This window comes from Homarus americanus, unplaced genomic scaffold (genome assembly GCF_018991925.1).
Source record: "Homarus americanus isolate GMGI-L3 unplaced genomic scaffold, GMGI_Hamer_2.0 scaffold54679, whole genome shotgun sequence".
Classification (NCBI taxonomy): domain Eukaryota; kingdom Metazoa; phylum Arthropoda; class Malacostraca; order Decapoda; family Nephropidae; genus Homarus; species Homarus americanus.
Genome location: NW_024722701.1, coordinates 2,552,961 through 2,579,176, shown reverse-complemented (window position 1 = coordinate 2,579,176; position 26,216 = coordinate 2,552,961). Strand labels below are relative to the sequence as shown.

The 26,216-nt window shown below is 45.7% G+C and overlaps 1 protein-coding gene across 3 annotated transcripts in view; it reads right to left on the bottom strand.

The window, feature by feature from the left end:
• Nucleotides 1–411: 411 nt before the first annotated feature.
• Nucleotides 412–26,216, bottom strand: part of LOC121863074 (ubiquitin carboxyl-terminal hydrolase 31-like) — a 57,054-nt gene continuing 31,249 nt past the window's right edge. For all 3 annotated transcript variants that reach the window (XM_042361573.1, XM_042361572.1, XM_042361574.1), the window contains 13 exons: nt 11,391–11,483; nt 10,658–10,807; nt 9,776–9,914; nt 9,336–9,480; nt 8,753–8,873; nt 7,782–7,960; nt 6,169–6,274; nt 5,659–5,799; nt 5,238–5,496; nt 4,901–5,013; nt 4,495–4,618; nt 4,057–4,184; nt 412–3,716 (listed from right to left, as the gene is read on the bottom strand). In XM_042361573.1, coding sequence (XP_042217507.1) covers nt 1,842–3,716; nt 4,057–4,184; nt 4,495–4,618; nt 4,901–5,013; nt 5,238–5,496; nt 5,659–5,799; nt 6,169–6,274; nt 7,782–7,960; nt 8,753–8,873; nt 9,336–9,480; nt 9,776–9,914; nt 10,658–10,807; nt 11,391–11,483 — 3,573 coding nt within the window. In that variant the 3' untranslated portion in view covers nt 412–1,841. The remainder of the gene's footprint in view (nt 3,717–4,056; nt 4,185–4,494; nt 4,619–4,900; nt 5,014–5,237; nt 5,497–5,658; nt 5,800–6,168; nt 6,275–7,781; nt 7,961–8,752; nt 8,874–9,335; nt 9,481–9,775; nt 9,915–10,657; nt 10,808–11,390; nt 11,484–26,216) is intronic.

Here is a 26,216-nt window from a genome sequence, read left to right as displayed (position 1 = left end):
ACTGGAGTAACTAGACAATATCTAAGGCAAGAAGATACCATGAAGTTTAAGTTCTATGTATTATATGTCAAGAAATCTCATAGATACCGATAGACTTTAGGATTTTGAAGGAAAATTACATTGGTGACCGAGCACTGCCCCAAACAGCTGGAGATGTGTACTGTTCTGGTATTCACAGCACAAAACTCAGCCATACATATAATATTTTAACACAAGTGGCCTGGTAAAGGATGATGTACATTGGTAGTGAGAATAGGAGTAGGATCAGAGAGAACTAGATATAGATTGTATGGGGAGCATTAGGGTGTGTGGGGGTACTAGTCAGTCTATAGGTGTGTGGCATCAGGTCAAATTGTATTACCACTTAGAGGACAATATTCTGAAGGATCTCATATTTAATAAAAAAAAAAGAGGGTTTAGCAACTATTATTATTATTATTATTCTGACCAAATATATACAAATCAAGTGCCTTCGTAGAATAACAAAACTGATATGGTCTCTTGTCAAAAAAAAAATACATTACCTTTGGGTTGATTTTCAAATATAGCAGCCATAAATAAAACAGTAACAAGCTCACCACAGCCACATGAAAGTCCATACACGAGAAACATAACCAAGAAGTACACTCGCAACACACTTGATATAAGAAATCCACCTGTGTATCTATCTAAGTTTCTAAGTTGTAAAAATAAACACTCGCTTGTTAAAATACCACAACCAGCTTGACAGGTGTCGACATTCAAAAGGTGTCTCTTGTTCCCCGTCAAGACTTGGGTGGGGAGGGGAGGGGAGGGCGTTGTCATTGAATTTAAAATAAAAAGGTAGAAATAGCATGAGAGACAATCTGAAGTGCATCTAGTGGTATGGTCGTGAGTGCATTACTGTAATGTATCACTTCAATTCAGTCCATAAAAGGTTGGAAAAGAAAAGTCCACGAAACATCTTCAAATTTTGCTAAGTAAAATTTTCACTATACCTGTATTTGAAACATGAATGAATGCCTATCTTAAGACAACATACAAACATACACACTTACATACACATCCCAAACAAACAACAAACATTCACACCCCACATATTTATTATCTATATTAAGAAGAATTTTCATGACTTTGTGCATACTGAAAATGCAACGTCACACAGCTGATACAACATTTGTATAACCAAACACATTTTTTTCATTAATAACTGCTGCCTGTTGTGAGGATGGCAGAGTGTACAGACTGTCACTGGCACAGGAACTCCCCTAACATATTTGAGCTGCCAGCGTTCACACCGGTCGAGGCCAACCGTCACAAACTGCCACACCTCAATAACTAAACTCAATATTATTTATATATTTATATATATTCTTAAACCTCATTTTAGGCACGTTTTATAAAAATCTTAATAAACATTTCTCGGTAAAAAGTATTTACACATCTTCTATATGTACGAAATCTGCAAATATGGAATGTATAAACAGCACGTGCATGTGAAAAAGCATATGTGCATCATAAAATGTATAGTCAACCTGAATATCTTAAATGCTAAAGACTTGCATAAAAGATAATACACATGTACCATATAAATATCTTAAGAAAGGAAAGAACATTCTGTAGACTTTCTTCAAAGCAAATACCAAAGCTGCATGTTGCCAATCATGTCAAGTGGAATGAACGGCTACCATCTGATGTTCACTTACTGTACAGTACATACATCTCTGTGGTAACATGAAATAAATTATATCACACTTGTCTCATAAAACCTTTGGTTTTATATTTTTTTTTTATGAAAAAATTACAATTTGCTAAAAATTAAATGACTCTGGTAAGAAGTGCAAACAGCACTGTAGGCGCTATCATACGCTGGACTCGGTGATTACTGGGGGGTTTGTGGCAGTGTTGGGTAGTCCCTTAGGATACTCCTGTGAGGGGCAGTGGTCCCGGCTCTCTCCTCTCTCATATATACAGTCTCGCTCACATCTGGCCTCTCCTCTGCTGTACTTCAAGTCGTACTTTGAGTCTCGGTCGTACGCCAGATCTCTGTCGTATCTAAAATCTCGATTACTCTTGGAGTCTCCATTATACTCGTACTCCCTCTCACACAACCCCTCTCTCTCATACTTATAGTCTCTGTCACAGTGATTCACTCTGTCATAGTCCCTGTCACAGTGATTCACTCTGTCATAGTCTCTGTCACAGTGATTCATTCTGTCATAGTCTCTGTCACAGTGATTCACTCTGTCATATTCTCTGTCACAATGGTTCCCTCTGTCATAGTCCCTGTCACAGTGATTCACTCTGTCATATTTGTAATCTCTATCACATCTGATGTCTCTGTCAAACTTCAAGTCTCGGTCAAATTTAAAATCATTATCAAAGTTGAGATCACCATCATACCTTGAGTCCCTGGTATATTTAATGTCTCTGTTGTACCTACAGTCCCTCTCATACTTGTTGCTGTCATTGTCACCTTTTAGTTCTCGATCATAAACTGAATCTCTAAAATATGGCTGTTCTCTCTTGTACTTGTCCTCCCTCTCATACCCAAGGTCTCTCTTATCACATTTAGAATTGCACTTGAAGTCTCCTCTTTCAAATCGGTCAATCTTAGCACTTACACCATTGTAACAGTTCTTAACAGAGCCACAGTAACTAACTGATGGCAGCAGATTTTGGTTCTTGCAATTGGTTATAGATTGCTTTGTTGACACCATATTTTCTTTCCTAGTGACCATAGGCCGCTGATTCTTAAACGAATCTGCAGAAGAATCCCTCGGTTTTGTTGGATTTCGTGGGGGAAAAGGTCTTGGTGAGCCATTTAAGCAACTGGAGATGGGAGTCTTTGGCCGTGGTGCTCTTGGACTGACTGATGGTGTATTTATCACGACAAAGCTCGCAGTTTTGTTTGCATTTGTGCACCGTGTCGACACTCTGGAGGGAACAAGGTTTGCCGCTTGCTCAAATGACTTGGGCAATGGTGTGATCCTCACTTCAGGTGTCAAGTCAGAAGAAAGACCAAATATTTTTTCTCTGTGGTGATCGTCTACATTACCATTCTGATACACGTGATCCACGCCGTTTACTACGGGGTTACTGGTATTGCTGGCGGTGCTGCACGAGCTGACCACACTCGGGGTACGAGACACGACTCTCACGCGGGACTCACACACTCCTCCACTCGAGCACTCGCTGGGGTTTCTAGGGCGGAGGGTAAGAGTGATGACGCTACGTTTGGGCTGCCCTTCAGTGTGTCCCTGATGAGCTGCAAGCACTTCTGGTGTGGCTGGGTGGATTCGTACTTCAGGTGTTTGCTCTTCTTGGCTATCTTCAGTCTCTCGGCTGTCTAATAAAGGCACGTCGGTCTCCTCGTTCTTCGCCACCTCGTCAGTCTGTGCGGGTTCTGCGTGTCCATTAGGGGTACCTGAAACTGGCGGGGATTCGCTTCCATCCGTCAGGTCTTGGTCTCTTAGAGCTTGGCATCGAGATATTAAAACCGTCTTGCCAGAAGAACTCCTCGGCAACTCTGACATCTCCTGGTCACTGTCCTGAAGGCTGGAAACACTATTATCACACTCCATATGTTCATCACCATTCTCTGTTCCATTCTGTGTTGGCAAAACATCAACTTTAATTGTTTCTATCTTGAGGTTTGACTTTGGTGCGTCATCGTTGGGTGAATCTTCATTTTCATGCAAAGTGTTGGTGGATCTTCTTTTCAGGATGGGCGATTCCTGAAAAAAAAAATATATTTAAGACTCAAATGGAAAGCATCAGGAAAGAATAACATTTTCTGAGTATTACTAAGATGAATTACTACAGGAGAAACTTTCTTACTGGACATACAAAAAACAAAATAGGAATGAATTATTTTTTCTTCAAATTCAGGACTTTTTGATTTTTTTAACAAACAATACACAGATATAATTTACAGGCTTAGATATTGTTCCGGGATAATACATACATACCGTACCAACTCAACTCTAACATGTTCAGTATTGGGAACTCTCAATAACCAAATGTCTCACAATGACACACAAACACCACATTCCTCTTTAAAGCTACTGGACTCACATCATGGGAAGCCAGCGGTGCTTCGGTGTCAGACGAGTGATCCCTCTCTATTGAAGTCTGCCTCTGGTTCCTTGCGCTCACAGGTAACGTCCCGTACGACCGTCCTCTCTCAAATGGTGGTGGTGGTACTGAAGAGGAAATTTTTTACAATCAGAAGAAAAGTTGTGAATAATTATGGACAGACTTGGAAATTTGTGTCGATGGAGAAAATTATAATATATGTAGATGAGGAAAAAAAATGAAAGTGTGTGTTGATGGAAAAAGTTGATGATAAATGTAGATAAGAGGAAAAAAAAAAACATGTTGGCAGTGAAAGAAATGATGTGTTTGAGGATAAGACGTTTGAATACGATGCCAAGAACAAGGAACACAAATGACAAAGTAAAAGCAGAGTCACTCGTAAAACTCAACTCTGAATGACGCACTGTATGGACCCACCTTTGTTCTCCTTGTTAGCCAGTGGCGTGAGAGATGACGGCAGGTATGACAGGGGTATTCTATAAGCCCAATGCTCTAACAAACTTCCATCAATGGAGCTCAAATGGGTTGCATCACTTCGCCTCTGCAACATCAAATGATCCTGTCAGTTTCAACTCCTAGAATGTATTCTTTATAACACAATCAATCACATACACAATAATTTATGCATTAAAAGCTACTACAACTGACATATTATAAACATGAGGAAGGTAAAATATCTCTCAATAGGAAAAAATTAACATCTACCTCCCTAATTAACCAGGTAGAGAAAATAGTCAGCTTAGTAACATTAAAGTTGTGAATAATACGAAACACCTGCCTCCTATTCTCTACCCAGGTTGTGCTTCCATCCCCGTTCCCTCACCTGATAAAAGAGAATGTAGGCATCAGGGTCGACCACCTTGTCCTCCGAGGCGGCTTCCACTTTGCTGTCGTCGTAGCTGTACCACTTGTTGTCAGCAGTGTTCTTGCACATTGCTGTAGGGAGGAGAGTTATGTTTTAATATATCAGATGATTGCATGGTAGACTGTTTTAATGTCAGGATTGGGTTGGGTTAGCATTAGGGTATTTAATCATCATGTGAATATAAACTGGGGACTCTAATCTTCACAGGCTCCAAATATGTACCTAAATGGATCCTAAACAGTTAAATGGTCAGAAAATCATAACAAACGACCTCGCACGACACTTTACAACTCACCGGTGTAGTGACCCCCTTGCATGTCCTTCCCATGATGGTAACAAACAGCGTAGAGATCGTAAACATTATCCTCGCTGTGAGGTATATAACGCTTTGGTCTCTTCCAGGGCGACCACACGCCTCCCAACACACTGGAGTCCACGTTGGTGTTGGTGTGGGTGGTGTTAGGTTTACCGGCTACGTGGTCGGAGATGTCAAATCCAGCGAGTGGGAATTTGACGGCAGTGGAGAGTTTGGATGAATTAGTCTGAAGGGTACCCTGTTGAGATGGATTAATTATCATATTAATAATCAATTCACCTAATAACCAAACTACCTCACTGATTTTTAGCAGTTTTGTCTCATGTTGTCTTTTATGGAACACGAGGAAGAAAGCAAGAAATGAAGAATAAGTCGTAGATAAATACTGTAATGTACTCACTTGTCTGAATCGTTTTAGGTGTATGACAAGTATCTGTGGCGCTGACCATAGCATGAGTCTCTTCACCACCTGCTGCTTGCGGTTACAAGTCGGGCAGTGCCATGCATCGCCACATCCGAGTTTCTCAGCCGACGTGTGAAGCTGTCGGGGATACAAGAAAAATGTAAATCCATATATACTGTACTGTATATAGATTGACTGTAATATTAAAAGAAATAATAATAATTCTCTATCAGTTTTTTTTCATTCCTAAGAAAGCTGAAAGTATTTAAATAAACATCTGCTATACAGTGTGGTGGTGGGAGGGGCAGTGTGTGTGTCCCTCTTACTACTGCGGCCAAAGTTCAATCCTCCATCACGTTAGCCTGAGAAAGAATACTTAATTCTATCTCATAATTTCTTTGACTGATGACGGACTAGTGTAATTACTAACCTAAACGACGCTTAAATACCTCGGTTGTTGAAGCACAGTGCAAATAACAACATCAATGAAGCACAAACTAGTAGTACCTGTAAACACTGGTGCAGGGAGACTGAGGCACAATGTTGGGGGTTCTCCTTCAAGTCCTTCACACTAGAATGGACATCCACGTGGTCAACATCGTCAATAATGTACCTGGAAGATTACCGAGGCTCGTTTGAGTACCATGAACTGAACTGGAGGAGGAGGAGGAGGAAGAGGAGGAGGAGGAGTGAATTTCATGCTAGAACTATAGTATTAAAACTGAAGTTGCATATAATATTTCAATACTTGGTAGAATCTACTTTTAACCTATAATATGCACCCAACCTGATAGACCTGTGGAGTAAGAATTTCATGCCAATAGCAGAGTGCACTAAGAAGCAGAATATATAAATAGAAAAACAAAAAAATCAACTATTATTTGCTGATGCTAATGAATCTTTTTTTTGGTGTATAAGTCATAATACCACTGTCTAAATGTACAGTGTTTGCAAATCAACTGTCAATTATTATGACTCCAATTCAGAGTTTTAAGTGATGAATCTCAATCTTAATATAGGTATCAATAATTCATAGTTTAAAAAGTTTCCTTCACATGTCTGAACTTAATGATTTGTTAGGAATATATATACAGTAAATATATATATAAACATAAAAACATATATGGTGTTTTGTGCAATTACCTATTCTTCCTGTGTTGTTGTATATATCTGTTGGCTTCTAAAGTTTGTGCGATGATGCTGTTTTGTTTCACGTTAAAAGGAGCAAGTAATCACGGCCTTCGTCACCCTGAATGTCTCGCCACACCAAGGCTCCGTGGCACATATATATATAGAACATGATGGCAATATATATATAGAGACTTTTCCCCATATAGTTTGACTCCTGAATGTTGCTTTATAAGTGCTGAGAATGAGGTGAAGCTGCCAAGGAAATGAAAACGAGGAAGGATAAAGAGGAGGAGAACAAGGAGGAGAAGAAATATGGACTGAACAAGATATATGATGATGGATTGTGAATCTAACACAGATTGACAAAGGAAAATACACATCAGCGGCCACAGCTAACTCGTAAAAACTTTAAAAGACTCAGCACATGATATTCCGGCTAGCACAGTTACCTCTTGCTAGTAGTGACTAAAATAAATGTGTTGTGAGGAAGAGGCTTGACTGTCTGAGTGCTATTATCCCTTGGGAGTTTTAATAGGATTATATTTCCCTGAAGCTGGCAAGGATGAGGATATAGTGAAACCTCCCTATAATGGACTTTTCCCTTCATATAAACTATTAGATTGGGGTTTCACATCTAACGAACCCTTGATATAATGGACTTTCATCTCTATATAGTCCATTAAATAAAGGTTTCACTGTATAATGGGGGGGAGGGAAAGATAATGAGAAGAAAGGAATAAAGCATAAGTGATAATAAAATATATAAATGTGGGAAACAAACAACTCTTGAAAGATCAGAAATAAAACAATGGTGAAGTGTGAGAATATGACAAACCCATTAACTAGCCCACAGCCATTCTGCCAAGGGGTGACTCAAACTGTAAGCGAACTTCTGCTTCAGTCATGTCAAGCTGTCTATTAATCTATCGAGCGCTTTACAACAAACATTCAATAATAAAGTTGTCAGTAATAAAAACATCAATTCTCACTTCTCTTTGGCTTCTGAAGTCCACTGCAGAATGAGCTTTATGTGTGGGGGGCCAGCAGAAGACTCACAGAGTGCCAACGCCTGCTCCACACTTTCATGGAACAGCGGCACATCGAGGGCTGGGTCAAGGCAGACGACACAACTTCCACCATCGTCGACACCAATCAGAAACAGTCCACTCTGTCGAAAAGATTGAACATTTTTGTCAAGAGGTCGATGAGAAAGTACCCAGGACAAGACCAGTACAGTACTTTCACCTGCATAAACATATCACAGGTAAGTACAGCATTAAGTGAAATGTGAGACTTCATTCAAAAAAAGAAGTTTAAAATTAATAATAAAAACAAAATAAAGAAAGATTTGTATTCTCTTTATTTCCTACACCCAGTCTGCCCCAATCTCCTCACTCCCTACACCCAGTCTACCCCAATCTCCTCACTCCCTACACCCAGTCTACCCCAATCTCCTCACTCCCTACACCCAGTCTGCCCCAATCTCCTCCCTACACCCAGTCCCTCTCCTCACACCCAGTCTAATCTCCTCTCTCCCCACCCAGTCTGCCACTTCACTCCCCCACCCAGTCTGCCCCAACTCCCTACACCCAGTCTACTCTCCCTCACTCCCTACCCAGTCTGCCCAATCTCCTCACTCCCTACACCCAGTCTGCCCCAATCTCCTCACTCCCTACACCCAGTCTACCCCAATCTCCTCACTCCCTACACCCAGTCTAATCTCCTCACTCCCTACACCCAGTCTACCCCAATCTCCTCACTCCCTACACCCAGTCTGCCCCAATCTCCTCACTCCCTACACCCAGTCTGCCCCAATCTCCTCACTCCCTACACCCAGTCTACCCCAATCTCCTCACTCCCTACACCCAGTCTCTACTTACTCGAGCTTTAGCCTGACTTAACCCCGATAGTTTAATTACATTTATTCTCAACTTAAAAAAAGGATTACGGGAAATCTCACTTCCTGTTCAGACGTTAGCGTGTCGTTGGTAACCATGGTGGTCATCTCTTTGAGGAGGAGCTTCTGTAGATCTACGTAAGTGACATCTCGCACCACCTGACTCTGGTAAACTCCGCCGAACCTGAAACAAGATGATGATGATGACGGTAATAATATAATAAGGAAGATCTGGATCACCCTATTGCCTTGCTTGTGTAGATAAAATAATCCACAACTACTTTAGATATAGAGGAAAATGATGATTATAACTAAGACAATTGTGACCCCCCCAAAAAATAGGAATAACTCATTTTGTTCTCTTATATCACAGTCACAACTGGATGGATAAGTGGACACAGGCACGGATAAACATCGTATCCAAGATAACTTTTGCTATGTGACAAACTTTACATAGAAATTACCTTGAGTTCTGTATTGGATGTTATTTTCCACACATACCCGGTATATACATACAGTAAATTGGTAAAAAAAAAAAAAAATCCCAAAACACATCTCCAATTCACCGATTCTTATAGCAAAAGTTACGCGTACGATCCCTTGCTCCGACGTACCCAAAACTCCATAGACACACAAAAAGACGTACCTTATATTGTCGGGTTCAGCCAGGACTACATTGACCCACGTGACGAGGATGAAGGCACCACTTTCTTGCGTGGGCGGTTTGTGAGGAGGCAACTCAATGGCATATATAGGGTCATTATCACTAATCACATTCACCGATGCACCGTCTGTAACCAAAGGAACAATTCAAGCTACCACAACTTTTAAATCTACTTGACGACACATGGGCTGGCAAAAAAGCCTCGGAAACATTTGGTGAACTTGGGTTGATATGAGAAGCAGCTAAAGAAGACTAGCTCTTATTATTATTATTAATATATCAAACTATGTGTATATGAGGCCAAGAGAGACACATATTTCCCAGCTTAGACAAGAGAGAGAGAAAGAGACAGACAGAGACATATTTCCTAAAGATGTTCTCAAAGACTAGTAAGTAAACGCCACGTGGCCAGCCGTACACACCAGTAAAGGTTCTATGGAATCCTTCCCCGTCCACCTCCGTAATAATAAGGCTTTCGGTAGAGATCCCGCAGTCTTCCGCCAACTGTTTCCGCAACTCTCGGACACTCGCGTTGGCTTCTATACTCACACCCAGCTGGACCTGAGAGAGAGATAAGAGAGATAGAGAGATAGAGAGAGATAGAGAGGAATATTAACACATGTGGTGAAGCTATACAATAATTAATAAGAGTATGAATCACTGGGCATTATTACCATCATCATCGTTCATCATTCATTCATCATAATCATAATCATCAATCATTCATCACCATCATCATTATTAATCATCATCACCATCATCATCAACGTTTTATAGCACAAACTACAAAAGAGCCAAGCAGTAAAGGTCACATAAGCAGAAAGAGAGAGAGAGGGTTGTAAATGTCAAGACTGATGAACAAAATGTAAATAAAGATATTATGTAATACAATGGAACAACACACTCATTTCCTTCACTGTTTCCACTTTTTTTATAGAAAGAACTAAGTGGATCAGGAGTGTGAGACTTTGGTGAGTACAGTAGTGGGTAATAAGTGATCCTTTACTATGGCAGGAACTAAGTGGATTAGGAATGCAAGCCCCTTGATGGGTACAGTTGTGGGTATCAAGTGATCCTTTACTATGGTAGGAACTAAGTGGATCAGGAATGTGAGCCCTTGATGATTACAGTGACTGATCCGAGTAAATAAGAAGACTGTTTGAGGCATAAAACACTGTCCATGTGGCTAAAGATCCTGTCGTTAAGTCCTGTCGTTAAGCAATTACAATCACAGACGTTGGTGCACCTTATACCTGCCAGGAAGGATATAAATAAAAGAAAACCCGAGGCTTAAAGGCGCTCACCTGCTTGGGTTGTTGATTGAGGTAGACAATGGTAACAAATATGGACTGTACTTGTCGCTGGGGGATAGGAATGGACACACAGAGAAATGGGTCGAAGGTGTTCGATTCCTTCTGGCAGTGAGGGCACTTCAGCGACGACCGGAACTGTGCCTGGAACATAGGGGCAAATGAGGATCTTATAATGTACAGTAAATTTTTTACACTATACAAAATGGCTAAACAGTCTTTCTACATGATACAATATGGCTAAACAGTCTTTCTACATGATACAATATGGCTAAACAGTCTTTCTACATGATACAATATGGCTAAACAGTCTTTCTACATGATACAATATGGCTAAACAGTCTTTCTACATGATACAATATGGCTAAACAGTCTTTCTACATGATACAATATGACTAAACAGTCTTTCTACATGATACAATATGACTAAACAGTCTTTCTACATGATACAATATGACTAAACAGTCTTTCTACGTGATACAATATGGTCCATTCCTGGTGTACTGCCAACTCAAAGACTTTTAACCTTAAAATGACTTTGATTTCACTGGATAAAAAACCAGATACATTCATATTCATTCAATGAGGATAAAACATAATGTATTAAAAAACCTAATATGATTTTATACACACAATCAATTAGCGGTGAATTACTAACTTAACTAATTAAGCTTAAAATGACTGTCCGGGATATATAAAAAAATGAGAGAGAGAGAGACTGACTTACCTGGAATATATCGTGTATAAAACTGCTGTTACATCTGAGGTGGTTAGCTAAAGTCTCTGCCGCCACCACCTCGTCAGGACGCCCATACGTATTCTGTAAGGACAAGAGACAAACACTCACAGGTTAATGACATCTACATTACAGGTGTTGTGAAGATATATACAGGTGTCCATACTAGGTACTATATAGGAAAAGATATACGTAATATTAATATAGTTTACTTGTTATCATAGTAATTCTCTCACACACAGACACATATTAGGGTCTCTCTCTCTCTCTCTCTCTCTCTCTCTCTCTCTCTCTCTCTCTCTCTCATTATGGTTGGTCAGGTAGCTCGCGTGACGTCATACCATCATTTTAAGTCACTGTCATGCACTAAGCTTGACAACAGCAGAATAAAACCACATAAACACGTGAGGCCGCATTAGTTACCAGCGTTAGAGCCACTCACCGGTGTAAGTATGTTTTGTATACATGTCGTGTGTATGTATGTATGTATGTATTCTACCGTCACAGCACTAAAACTCAACATAACGGTAAGAGCGCAACATGTGAACACTGCAACCGTCAACACGACACTTCCTGCATCCATTACTACAGTACTACGCAATATTCCGCCCCGTCACCACCACTAATCATCTGACTTTTGATGATGGAAAGAGTAGTATGATGCAAGCTATATTGGTTGTCCTTGGTAGTGTGGTGGGGTGGTGGGGTGGTGGTAGATAGTGTGTGATGTGGTAGAGGTGTGGTGGTAGTATGGTGGTAGAGATATGGTGTAGTGGTGGTGTGGTGGAGGTGTGGTGGTAGTATGGTGGTAGAGATATGGTGTAGTGGTGGTGTGGTTGGTGTAGTGGTGGTGTGGTAGGTGTAGTGGTGGTGTGGTTGGTGTAGTGGTCGTGTGGTAGGTGTAGTGGTCGTGTGGTAGGTGTAGTGGTGGTGTGGTAGGTGTAGTGGTGGTGTGGTTGTGTAGTGGTGGTGTGGTTGGTGTAGTGGTGTGGTGGTGGTGTGTGGTGGTGTGTGGTGGTGTGTAGGTGTGGTGGGTGTGTGTGGTGTGTGGTGGTGTGGTGGTGTAGTGGTGGTGGTGGTGTAGTGTGGTGTGGTGGTGTAGTGGTGGTGTGTGGTGTGTGGTGGTGTGGTGGTGTGTGGTGGTGTGGTAGGTGTAGTGGTGGTGGTGGTGGGTGTAGTGGTGGTGTGGTAGGTGTAGTGGTGGTGGTGGTGTAGTGGTGGTGTGGTGGGTGTAGTGGTGGTGGTGGTGGTGTGTGTGGTGGTGTGGTGGTGGTGTGTGGTGGTGTGGTAGGTGTAGTGGTGGTGTGGTGGTGTGGTGGTGGTGTGGTAGGTGTAGTGGTGGTGTGGTTGGTGTGGTGGTGTGGTAGGTGTAGTGGTGGTGTGGTGTGGTGGTGGTGGTGGTGGTGTGTGGTGGTGGTGTGGTGGTGTGGTGGTGGTGTGGTGGTGTGGTAGGTGTAGTGGTGGTGTGGTGGGTGTGGTGGTGGTGTGGTGGTGTGGTGGTGGTGTGGTTGGTGTGGTGGTGGTGTGGTGGTGTGGTGGTGGTGTGGTTGTGTAGTGGTGTGGTGGTGGTGTGGTGGTGTGGTGGGTGGTGTGGTGGTGTGGTGGTGTGTGGTGGTGGTAGGTGTGTGGTGTGTGGTGTGTGTGGTGTGGTGGTGGTGTGGTGTGGTGTGTAGTGGTGGTGTGGTTGGTGTAGTGGTGGTGTGGTGGTGTAGTGGTGGTGTGGTTGGTGTGTGGTGGTGTGGTGGTGGTGGTGTGGTGTGTGTGGTGTGGTGGTGTAGTGGTGGTGTGGTAGGTGTGTGGTGGTGTGGTGGTGTGGTGGTGTGGTGGTGTGGTGGTGGTGTGGTGTGTAGGTGGTGTGGTAGGTGTAGTGGTCGTGTGGTGGTGGTGTGGGTGGTGGTGTAGTGGTGGTGTGGTGGTGTGGTGGTGGTGTGGTGGTGTAGTGGTGGTGGTGGTGTGGTGGTGTGTGGTGGTGGGTGTGGTGGTGGTGGTGGTGTGGTAGGTGTGTGGTGGTGTGGTGGTGTGTGGTGGTGTGTGGTAGGTGTAGTGTGGTGGTGGTGTGGTGTAGTGGTGGTGTGGTAGGTGTGGTGGTGGTGTGGTGGTGGTGTGGGTGGTGGTGTAGTGGTGGTGTGGTGGTGTGTGTGGTGGTGTGGTTGGTGTAGTGGTGGTGTGGTGTGTGGTGAGAACAACAATAGCAACACAACGACACCTGACATACACTCAAATTCAATAGGTAAGACAAATTCGGTTCTTACTAGCCGGAGATAGGAACTAGGAGCCCAGGGGAGGGGAGGAGGTGGTGAGGGAAGGGGGGAGGGGGAAGAGGTGGGAAAGGGGGGGAGGGAAGAGCTATAAGCCACCTGGCAACTCCACCTGCCATCCTCTCCCTCCTTCTCGTCTCCTCCCCTCTAACCCCTCCTCCCCACTTCCTATCCCCTCCCATCCTGCAGCAGAAGGAAGAAGAGGAGGAGGAAGAAGAGGGTGGAGGAGGAAGAGGAGGAAAAGGAGAGGAGGAGAAGGAAGGAGGAGGAGGAGGAATGGGCTGTAGGTTGTAGGTTACAGGACCTGGGTTTAATGAGTTCCGCACGAGTCCTCCCACAAGAGTCCATAAGGTTCGGGGATTAATCCGGGTCATGGTCCTGCGGCGGCGACAAACAAGTAGGATCTAGAGAGTGACGTGAGCTGTGGCGACATGTGTTGAGTTGTGTGAGCTTCTGTGGGTGTTGTGTTGTGGGAGCTAGACGGAGCTTCTGTCAAGGTGTTGTGTTGTGTTACTGGGAGCTAGACGGAGATTCTGTCAAGGAGTTGTGTTGTGTTACTTAGACGGACTGTCAAGGTGTTGTGTTGTGTTACTGGGAGCTAGACGGAGATTCTGTCAAGGTGTTGTGTTGTGTTACTGGAGCTAGACGGAGATTCTGTCAAGGTGTTGTGTTGTGTTACTGGGAGCTAGACGGAGAGTCAAGGAGTTGTATTGTGTTACTGGGAGCTAGACGGAGCTTCTGTCAAGGTGTTGTGTTGTGTTACTGGGAGCTAGACGGAGCTTCTGTCAAGGTGTTGTGTTACTGGGAGCTAGACGGAGCTTCTGTCAAGGTGTTGTGTTGTGTTACTGGGAGCTAGACGGAGATTCTGTCAAGAGTTGTGTTGTGTTACTGGGAGCTAGACGGGCTTCTGTCAAGGTGTTGTGTTGTGTTACTGGGCTAGACGGAGCTTCTGTCAAGGTGTTGTGTTGTGTTACTGGGAGCTAGACGGAGCTTCTGTCAAGGTGTTGTGTTGTGTTACTGGGAGCTAGACGGAGCTTCTGTCAAGGTGTTGTGTTGTGTCTGGGAGTCTACTCTGCTGTTGTTGTGTTACTGGGAGCTAGACGGAGCTTCTGTCAAGGTGTTGTGTTGTGTTACTTAGACGGAGCTTCAGCTAGACGGAGTCAAGGTGTTGTGTTGTGTTACTGGGAGCTAGACGGAAAGGTGTTGTGTTGTGTTACTGGGAGCAGACGGAGCTTCTGTCAAGGTGTTGAGTTGTTACTGGAGCTAGACGGAGCTTCTGTCAAGGTGTTGTGTTGTGTTACTGGGAGCTAGAAGCTTCTGTCAAGGTGTTGTGTTGTGTTTAGGGAGCTACTGGGAGCTAGACGGAGCTTCTGTTAAGGTGTTGTGTTGTGTTACTGGGGAGCTAGACGGAGCTTCTGTCAAGGTGTTGTGTTGTGTTACTGGGAGCTAGACGGAGCTTCTGTCAAGGTGTTGTGTTGTGTTACTGGGAGCTAGACGGAGCTTCTGTCAAGGTGTTGTGTTGTGTTACTGGAGCTAGACGGAGATTCTGTCAAGGAGTTGTGTTGTGTTACTGGGAGCTAGACGGATTCTGTCAAGGTGTTGTGTTGTGTTACTGGGAGCTAGAGGGAGTTCTGTAAGGAGTTGTGTTGTGTTACTGGAGCTAGACGGAGCTTCTGTCAAGGTGTTGTGTTGTGTTACTGGAGCTAGACGGAGCTTCTGTCAAGGTGTTGTGTTGTGTTACTGAGCTAGACGGAGATTCCAAGGTGTTGTGTTGTGTTACTGGGAGCTAGGACGGAGATTCTGTCAAGGTGTTGTGTTGTGTTACTGGGAGCTAGACGGAGCTTCTGTCAAGGTGTTGTGTTGTGTTACTGGGAGCTAGACGGAGCTTCTGTCAAGGTGTTGTGTTGTGTTACTGGGAGCTAGACGGAGCTTCTGTCAAGGTGTTGTGTTGTGTTACTGGGAGCTAGACGGAGTCAAGGTGTTGTGTTACTGAGCTGACGGGCTCTGTCAGTGGTGTGTTACTGGGAGCTAGACGGAGCTTCTGTCAAGGTGTTGTGTTGTGTTACTGGGAGCTAGACGGGAGCCTGTCAAGGTGTTGAGTTGTGTTACTGGGGACAAGACGGAGCTTCTGTCAAGGTGTTGTGTTGTGTTACTGGGAGCTAGACGGAGCTTCTGTCAAGGTGTTGTGTTGTGTTACTGGGAGCTAGACGGAGATTCTGTCAAGGAGTTGTGTTGTGTTACTGGGAGCTAGACGGAGATTCTGTCAAGGTGTTGTGTTGTGTTACTGGGAGCTAGACGGAGATTCTGTCAAGGTGTTGTGTTGTGTTACTGGGAGCTAGACGGAGCTTCTGTCAAGGTGTTGTGTTGTGTTACTGGGAGCTAGACGGAGCTTCTGTTAAGGTGTTGTGTTGTGTTACTGGGAGCTAGACGGAGCTTCTGTCAAGGTGTTGTGTTGTGTTACTGGGAGCTAGACGGAGCTTCTGTTAAGGTGTTGTGTTGTGTTACTGGGAGCTAGACGGAGCTTCTGTCAAGGTGTTGTGTTGTGTTACTGGGAGCTAGACGGAGCTTCTGTTAAGGTGTTGTGTTGTGTTACTGGGAGCTAGACGGAGCTTCTGTCAAGGTGTTGTGTTGTGTTACTGGGAGCTAGACGGAGCTTCTGTTAAGGTGTTGTGTTGTGTTACTGGGAGCTAGACGGAGCTTCTGTCAAGGTGTTGTGTTGTGTTACTGGGAGCTAGACGGAGCTTCTGTTAAGGTGTTGTGTTGTGTTACTGGGAGCTAGGCCGGGCTTCTGTTAAGGTGTTGTGTTGTGTTGCACTGGGAGCTAGACAGAGCTTCTGTTAAGGTGTTGAGTTGTGTTACTGGGAGCTATACGGAGCTTCTGTCAAGGTGTTGTGTTGTGTTACTGGGAGCTAGACGGAGCTTCTGTCAAGGTGTTGTGTTGTGTTACTGGGAGCTAGACGGAGCTTCTGTCAAGGTGTTGTGTTGTGTTACTGGGAGCTAGACGGAGCTTCTGTTAAGGTGTTGAGTTGTGTTACTGGGAGCTAGACGGAGCTTCTGTCAAGGTGTTGTGTTGTGTTACTGGGAGCTAGACGGAGCTTCTGTCAAGGTGTTGTGTTGGACGGAGATTCAGTCAAGGAGTCAAGGGTGTGTGGTGGTGATCTGTCAAGCACCACCACACACCGAGGCACCACAGGACAGGGATTATGTTACTTCATCAGATTGTTGCAGCAATTTAAGACACCTAACCTAACCCAACCCAACCTAACCCAACCCAACCTAACCTAACCTAGCCCAACCTAACCTAACCCAACCCAACCTAACCTAGCCCAACCTAACCTAGCCCAACCTAACCTAGCCCAACCTCCACGATAAACTATGACGATAATGGTCCGATATTTCTAAATAAGTAAGTGTGTGTGTGTGTATGTGTGTGTGTATGTGTGTGTGTGTGTGTGTGTGTGTGTGTGTGTGTGTGTGTTGTGTGTGTGTGTAAGTGTGTGTGTGTGTGTGTGTGTGTGTGTGTGTGTGTGTGTGTGTGTGTGTGTGTGTGTGTGTGTGTATGTGTGTGTGTGTGTGTGTGTGTGTCCTCTACTGGGCAGTGTTCTCTCCTGTTACCAATTTTCTTCGGTAAACAATTTAACCTCAAAATTATCGATTGCCAAATGTAGTCGAAGTGGACACACACGCATCATCATAAACTCCCCAACACATCTCCGCTATCCAGACCGGAGAAGCATCCTGTAACTACCACTACTATCACCACTACTACTACTACCACCACTACCACAACTACTATCACCACTACTACCACCAACACCACCACACCCTGACCATATATAGTAGAGAGAGAGGGGAACGGGTGGAGAGAGGTGGGGTTGATTTTTTTCGTGTAGTGACCCCTCCTCTCCCCACCCCTCCCCTCCCCACTCCTCCCCTCCCTTACCTATACATGGGTGGAGTCAGTTTAGCTATGCCTTCCTGACACCCATAATCCGTCAGCACTCTAGTTGTTGTCATCAGCGTGAGTAGGAGTGGGGAGGGGAGTGGGGTGGGGAGGGGAGTGGGGGGTGAGAGGGAGATGGGGCAGTAAGCGTCACGCGAGGTGGTCAAGGGTGTCGGAACAAGGAGTACACAGGTATACAAACAGCTGTGAGTGTATGAGGAGGTAAAGGCGATAAGAGAATAAAGGGAGGAGGAGAGAGGAGGGGGGTAGGGAGAAAGGGGAAGAGGGAGGGAAGAAGATAAGAACGTTTCAACGATTTTTGTTTATAAGAGCAAAACGTTTCAGTGAAGTTCAGCTCCTCCTCCCCCTCCTCTTCCCCCTCCTCTTCCCCCTCCTCTTCCTCCCCCACCTCATCTTAATGTCTCAGTATGTGGTAGTTTCAGGACACACACACACACACACACACACACACACACACACACACACACACACACACACACACACACACACACAGACGATCATCCAAACACCACACCTCAAAATACAGATATAGAACAAATACAGCCTCATGTATCGACAATATTACAAAAAATCAACATAAATCGACAAAAAATCGACGAAAGAATCCACAAAAAATCGACGAAAGAATCCACAAAAAATCGACAAAAAATAAATTAAAATCAATCAAAAAATCGACAAAAATAAAAAAAAAATCATAAAAAAAAATCAGTGTCTTAATCTAAACAGAACTAGTAATAGAAAATACAAATATATTCCTGTATTCCGTAGCTACTGTATGTGTCATCAGAATACAGTATAAATTCACGTGGTCAAAACAGTCAAGTTACACGACATTTCTCCCTCTCTCTCTCTCTCCCTCCCTTCCCACACTCCCTTTCCATCTCCCCTTCCCGTTCCAGGACACAACAGGTGAATCACCCCTCCCCCTCCCAAGTGGCCTAATGACCTCTCATTAAAGGTGAGGGGAGGGAGGGGGAGGGGAAGAGAGGGAGAGGGAAGAGAGGGAAGGGAGGGAGAGGGGAGGGGAGTTGATACGGTGACGTGTGTGGTAGTAGTAGTAGTAGGAGGAGGAGTCACGTACCATCATTAACAGCACGTGATGTCCGTCCTCCTCCTCCTCCTCCTCTTCCAAGCTCTTATGACGCAGGTGTGAGATGACCACGTGGGTGTGACGCAAACAGAGACACACACACACACATACCGCCACGTCATCTCTCTCTCTCTCTCTCTCCACTCAATGCAGTTCCACACTTTCTCTATACACTATCACCACAACTATCACCACCACCACCATCACCATCACTATCACCACCACCATTATCTTTACCATCACCACCACCATAAACCACCACTATCACCACACACACCTGTAGGCTGCCACCACCATCACCGTCGCCAAAGTAATGACACTCGTATACTTTAAAGAAGAGAGGCTGGTGGTAGGGGTGGTGGTAGGGGTGGTGGTATGGGTGTGTTGTGGTCAGTGTGGTTGGTTGGTGTGGTGGTGGTGGGTGGTGGTGGTGGTGGTGGTGGTGAGGGTGGTGGTGGTGGTGGTGGTGGTGTTGGTGTGGTGTGGTGGTGGTGGTGGTGGTGGTGGTGGTGGTGGTGGTGGTGGTTGGTGGTTGGTGTGTTAGTGGCTGGTGGTTGGTGGTTGGTGGTGGTGGTGGTGGTGGTGGTGGTGGTGGTGGTGGTGGTGGTGGTAGTAGTGGTAGTGGTGGTGGTAGAGTGTTAGATCAAGTCAGGTTAGCTTAGATTAGGTCTAGGTTAGATTAGGTTAACATGAGGGTGGTTAATCAACAGGTAAAATAAACTTGGATGCGTGTTAATCAGCAGGTGACCCAAACAGGCTCTCCAGCAGGTAAAAATAAACACCGTCTACCTGTCCACAATTATGACCAGGTAATCCCAGGTGTGTTGAGAAACTTACCTGCTATCTGACATTATTCTGGGAAGGTTAGGTTAGGTTACGTTAGGTTAGGTTACGTTAGGTTTGGTTACGTTACGTTTGGGTTAGGTTTGGCTGGGTTAGGCTAGGTCAGGTCAGCACAACCCCGGGCTCAAAAACAGAGAGAGAGAGAGAGAGAGAGAGGAAGGAAGGAAGGATGAGAGGGGTGGTGGGAGTCATCTAAAGGTCACACTCCAGGTATCAAGTATGACCTCTCGCTAACTGTATTAATCAGGGTCAACGTGTGGTTAGGTTAGGTTGCGTCAGGTGAGGTAAGGTGAGGTTAGGTTAGGTTAGGTTAGGTTAGGTGAGGTTAGGTTAGGTGAGGTTAGGTGAGGTTAGGTAAGGTTAGGTTAGGTTCCCCTGGCGAGCACTCTACCTAACTGAGACACATAACACAGACTCGGACGCCCACACGCCCATCCCAGCCTCATAAAACAACCATGGCAAGTAGATACCTGGTCTCTCTCTCTCTCTCTCTCTCTCTCTCTCTCTCTCTCTCTCTCTCTCTCAAGTACCAGTAAGGTGTCCCCGTGTAAGAACAGGCTACCTCTGCTTATAGCCGGGTTCTCTGATACTCACCTGTTGGCTTGACACACACACACACACACACACACACACACACACACACACACACACTTCATAAACACCGCTTAACTTAATAGCCGGGATAATCAGAGGGGTCAAATCCACACCGTCCAATCAGTAAGGATTATCAGAGGGGTCAAATCCACACCCTCCAATCAGTAAGGATTATCAGAGGGGTCAAATCCACACCGTCCAATCAGTAGGGATAATTAGGGGGGTTCAAATCCACACCCTCCAATCAGTAGGGATTATCAGAGGGGTCAAATCCACACCGTCCAATCAAAACACTGAATAACAATAAACAAAGTATCCACACTCATCCATCCAGCGAAGCCATAGTGAGGTCTGGCGGGGTATGACGTCACTGGTCAATAAGGTCCCTCCCGCCACTGATACATTAAGGGTGAGTCGCCCATACGGGAGACTGTTGCTTGGCACTGTCTTGTCGTCGTACACCTGTGATCCTGGCATTCAGAATAAGCTCTAACCTGTGACCACCAGATTAAGTGTCAGCCGAGTCACTGTCAGCTGAGTCACTGTCAGCTGTGTTCCCGTCAGTTACTACTACTATCAGCTCCACCCTTCTCCCCTCTCCTTCCTCCATCTCTCTCCCCTCTCCTTCCTCCTCCTCCTCCTACATTCCACGACGAGAAATCTAACACTAGGCAAAATCTCCCGTTCATACACACACACACACGCACACACACGTCTCCGATTCCAAGGAGGGAAATGCCTTCGCGACAACATACATAAGGGGGGGGGAGGAGGTGAAGGCTACTGTGTGTGTGTGTGTGTGTGTGTGTGTGTGTGTGGTTAGGTTAAGTTAGTAACACAGACAAACAGTCATACACACACACACACGAGAAGACAGCCACAAAGACACACACACACACACATACAGACACACCGGTAATCTTGGTATGACTAAGACACTTCCAGACAACAAGTAAACAACAAACAAGGGTGTTAAATATAGTGTGGCCGGACGCTGGGATATCCTTCACCACTTACTACCACCACTACTACTACTACCATTACTACCACCACTACTACTACCATTACTACCACAACTACTACCATTACTACCACCACTACTACCATTACACACCACTACTACCATTACTACCACCACAACTACTACCACTTACTACCACCACTACTACTACTACCATTACTACCACCACTACTACTACCATTACTACCACAACTACTACCATTACTACCACCACTACTACCATTACAGCTACCATTATCACTACTATCACTACCACTGCTACCACCGCAACTACCAGAAGATAGAGTATGAGGGAGACCAGGTAAGGAGGAGGAGGGGGAGACCAGGTAGGAAGGGAGGGAGGAATGATGAAAGGAAGAAAGGAAGGAGGAGGGAAAAGGTAGGATTGGGAAAAGACGGAGAGGAGAGAGAGAGGGAGGGAGAGGGAGAGGCGATCAAAACAATACTACAAACAGTGTCGTAATGTTGGTAACCCTCGCTTTAAATACTCACTGCCAGATGTATGAGCAACACATCACCAAACACACCCTAAATCCGTTCTCACCAGCACATCACCAAACACACCCTAAATCCGTCCTTCCTATCACATCACCAAACACACCCTAAATCCGTCCTTCCTATCACATCACCAAACACACCCTAAATCCGTTCTCACCAGCACATCACCAAACACACCTAAAATCGTCCTTCCTATCACATCACCAACACACCTAAATCCCGTCCTTCCTATCATCACCAAACACACCCTAAATCCGTTCTCACCAGCACATCACCAAACACACCCTAAATCCGTCCTCACCAACACATCACCAAACACACCCTAAATCCGTTCTCACCAAACACACCCTAAATCCGTCCTGACCAACACACCTCTGACTCAAGACATACTCTTAGTCACCCACGTTACAACACCAGGTCTTCCCATCCGGCCTTCGTAAAGCTGGCTCATGTGTCGTTAGTCTTTATGTCCCCCCCCCCTACCCCAAGTCGAGGAGGAGATGGGGTGAAGGAGGAGCCCTGAGACACACTGATCACTTGACACCTCCTCCTCCTCCTCCTCCTCCTCCTCACCACCATCACCACTATCACTGCTTGACGTCACCAGCCACGAGAAGAATGCTGATGATAGGAGATGCTGGTAGTGGTGGTATGTATGTATGTATGTATGTATGTATGTATGTATGTATGTATGTATGTAAACACTGTGTACATTAGTAAGCAGAAACGACACACACAGAACAAACTCCAGCACTTCTGTTGGACAGGATCCTGCTCGTTAGTCCGGCCTGCCACGCGTACCACACACACACACACACACACACACACACACACACACACACCTAACCTACATAACCTTAACTTAATAATTATCAGCTAACCTAACCTAACCCTCATTCACCAGTCATCACACCCACCCACACCCACCCACGCCCGCCTACTCACACCCACTCATTTTCCCTATTGTTATTGTCCACTGAGTAACCTTATTTTTTTCCCCCGGCTAATTAAACTATTTTTCCATATCCAGGTAAGGTAATAATTCACACCTGTCTGGGAGCTTAAGGTAAAGGGCTATTGGGTCATATTTTAAGGAGTTATTTAATGTGCTTGAACTATACTTGACCCTCCAGAGCTATTTAGGTACAAGGATCTCTGGTTAGTTGGTTGGAGGTGAGTATTCCACATTAATCTATCCACATCGTCGAGAGGAATCCACATCTATTATTCCACATTAATCTATCCACATCTATCATTCCACAGCACATTATCCACATCTACGAGAGGAATACACACACACACACACACACACACACACACAGAGAACGTCTTTAAGTGGACTGACCTGAAAATTTCAATGAGGTAGAAGGAGTTTCTTTAAGGAACTGACTTAGATGATGGCTTGGTTGGGTTAGGTTAGGTTAGGTCGGGTTTGGTTGGGTTAGGTCGGGTTTGATTGGGTTAGGTCGAGTTTGGTTGGGTTAGGTCGGGTTTGGTTGGGTTGAGTTAGGACGGTAGGTTGGGTTTGTTTAGGTTAGGACGGGTTAGGTTGGGTTTGGTTGGGTTAGGTCGGGTTTGGTTGGGTTGGGATGGGTTAAGGTCGGGTTTGGTTGGTTTGGTTGGGTTAGGACAGGTCGGGTTAGGTTGGGTTTGGTTGGGTTAGGATGGGTTAGGTCGGGTTTGGTTGGGTTTGGTTAGGTTAGGACGGGTCCGGGTTAGGTCGGGTTTGGTTGGGTTTAGGATGGGTTAGGTCGGGTTTGGTTGGGTTTGGTTAGGTTAGGACGGGTCGGGTTAGGTTGGGTTTGGTTTGGTTGGGTCGAAAAATCTATCCTCTCCTTTTCCTCTCTGCTCCTTCCATCTCCCCTTATCTCCTCCCCTCACTCCTTCACAACTTCGATCCTCTCTCTCTCTCTCTCTGGAGGCGTCGCCTGGTGGCCAGCTGATGCACGCACTCACACACCTACTCGCCTCATCATCTTTAAACTACACACACACACACACACACACACACACGTATCGGGTGGCCTGGTGTCGTTCTCACACCTGACGTGGTTTATGGAAGGCCTTAGACGACTACGGGGGTGATGTGTGACGTGAAGGTGATGTGTGACGTGGGGGGGTGATGTGTGACGTGGGGAGGTGATGTGTGACGTGGGGGAGGGTGATGTGTGACGTGGGGGAGGGTGATAAATGACGTGGGGAGGGTGATGTGTGACGTGGGGAGGGTGATGTGTGACGTGGGGGGTGATGGGTGGGGGGGTGATGGGTGACGTTGCGGTGATGTGTGACGTGGGGAGGTGATGGGTGACGTGGGAGGTGATGGGTGACGTGGGGAGGTGATGGGTGACGTGGGGAGGGTGATGGGTGACGTGGGGGTGATGGTGATGATGTGTGACGTGGGGGTGATGTGTGACGTGGGGGTGATGGGTGACGTGGGTGGTGATGTGTGACGTGGGGAGTGGTGAGTGGGGGTGATGGTGGGGTGGAGGGCGTGATGGGTGACGTGGGGGAATGATAAGTCCTCTGACCAGTATTTATGTGTGGCTGGGTAGGTGGGGGGTAGGTGGGGGGGGGTGGGGGGTAGGTGGGTGGAGTCCATCCCTTAGAGCTGGAGGGAGGGGTGGAGGAGAAGGTGAGACTTTAAACTTGACAGGTGAGAGCTGGTTGTGGTAGGTGGTGGTAGATGGTTATAATGATGGTGGTTGGGGTGGTAGGTGATTGAGGTTGGCAGTGGTTGTGGTGATAGGATGGTAGTAGATGGTGGAGGGGTTTTGGAAGATGGTGTTGGTGGTTGAGGATGATGGTGGTAGTGATTACGTCACAGGTGTAGTGGGTGGCTGGGTGGGTGGTGAAAAGAAGTGGGTATGGCAGGGATGATAATTATCGAAAGTATGGTGGTGGTGGTGGGCGTATGAGGTGTGTAGATGGTGGTGGTGGTGGGCGTATGAGGTGTGTAGATGGTGGTGGTGGGCGTGAGGTGTGTGATGGTGGTGGGCGTGGGGGGGTGGGCGTGAGGTGTGTAGATGGTGGTGGTAGTGGTGAGAAGGGGAGTCGTGGTAGTGGTGGTGCATGAGGATAGAGGGTCGTACTGGTTAGACACATAATGGTGGTAGTAGTGGTAAGGAGATGGGAGGGTCGTGGTGGTAGTGGTGGTGAGTGACGCTGGTGCCCTGGTTGGAGGATGAGGGAGGGGAGGGAGGTTGCTTGCTGGGGTGGTTGAAGGAGGCGACTAAGGGGTGCCAGCATCTTGTTTAAACCAATGGAGAGCAACAACAGCTTAACCAGTGGCTGATAATGTTCTCACAGCTTGGGTCATTTTCCACGGTTCCTTGACCTAGTCTGACCTGACCTAACCTAACCTGACCTAATCTGACTTAACCTTCCCTAACCTAACCTGACCTGCCCTAATCTGACCTAATCTTCCCTAACCTAACCTAACCTAACCCAATCCATGATCAGTCAATACTATACACCCGTCTTAATAGTACTTATGACCGAAAAACAAACAAACACACACACACAACACACACACACACACACACACACACACACACACACACACACACACGATGAACAAGAAAAAAAACAAGTAACCAATAATTCTTTGTTAATATGAAAATTTGTTTATATTATTAAGAGGAGAAACTGTCTGAGTGTGATTTAACTACAGACTAATGAGAAGTGTCAACAGGAAGTGAGTAATTCATGTTGTTTACCTGCCAGACAAGTGCCTTTTCTGAGTGTCTTGAGGGTGGAGGGTGGTGGGTGGAGGGTAGTGGGTGGAGGGTGGTGGGTGGAGGGTGGAGGGTAGTGGGTGAGAAATAGACTGACCCTGTGAATCATGAGACATCAACCTTGTGACGTCAACCAATATCCTGCACCCACCCACATCCCACCCAGGCAGCCACCCACCCACCCACCCCACCCACCACCCAGGCCCTGTCATGGTGAGCAACAGACAGCCGGCCAGACAAATAAACAGGAACAAACACAGACAGATAAACAGGAACAAACACACAAACAAACAAACAAACAAAACAGAGAGACAGATATAATGAGAGAGAGAGAGGGGTGGGGGGAGGGGGAGAAAGCAAAGCAAGGAAGAAAGAACAAAAGAGCGGAAACAGAATGGGGGCAAGGAGGGAGGGAAGGAGGGAGTGGAGGGGGGGTAAGGTGAAGGATAGTGGTGACGTCTGGTGAGAAGGTTAATGTGACAGTGTGTGAAGGACATCAGTCAGTCATTCTACTCCTCCTTCTTCTTCTTCCCTCTCCTTCTCTCTTCTCCCTCCCTCCCTCTCACATCCTCCTTCTCCCCTCTTCCTCTTCTTCTTCCCCCTCCCTCTCACATCCTCCCTCTCCCTCTCTCTTCTTCCTCCCTCCCTCTCAACCACCAATAACACCATCAATAACACGAGCATTAATTGGCGACCTAATAACACGAACGTACAGGAAGTTATCACGAACGAATAATGATATGACACCGGAAACACGTACGTCACGACTGTCATTGACACACACACACACACACACACACACACACACACACACA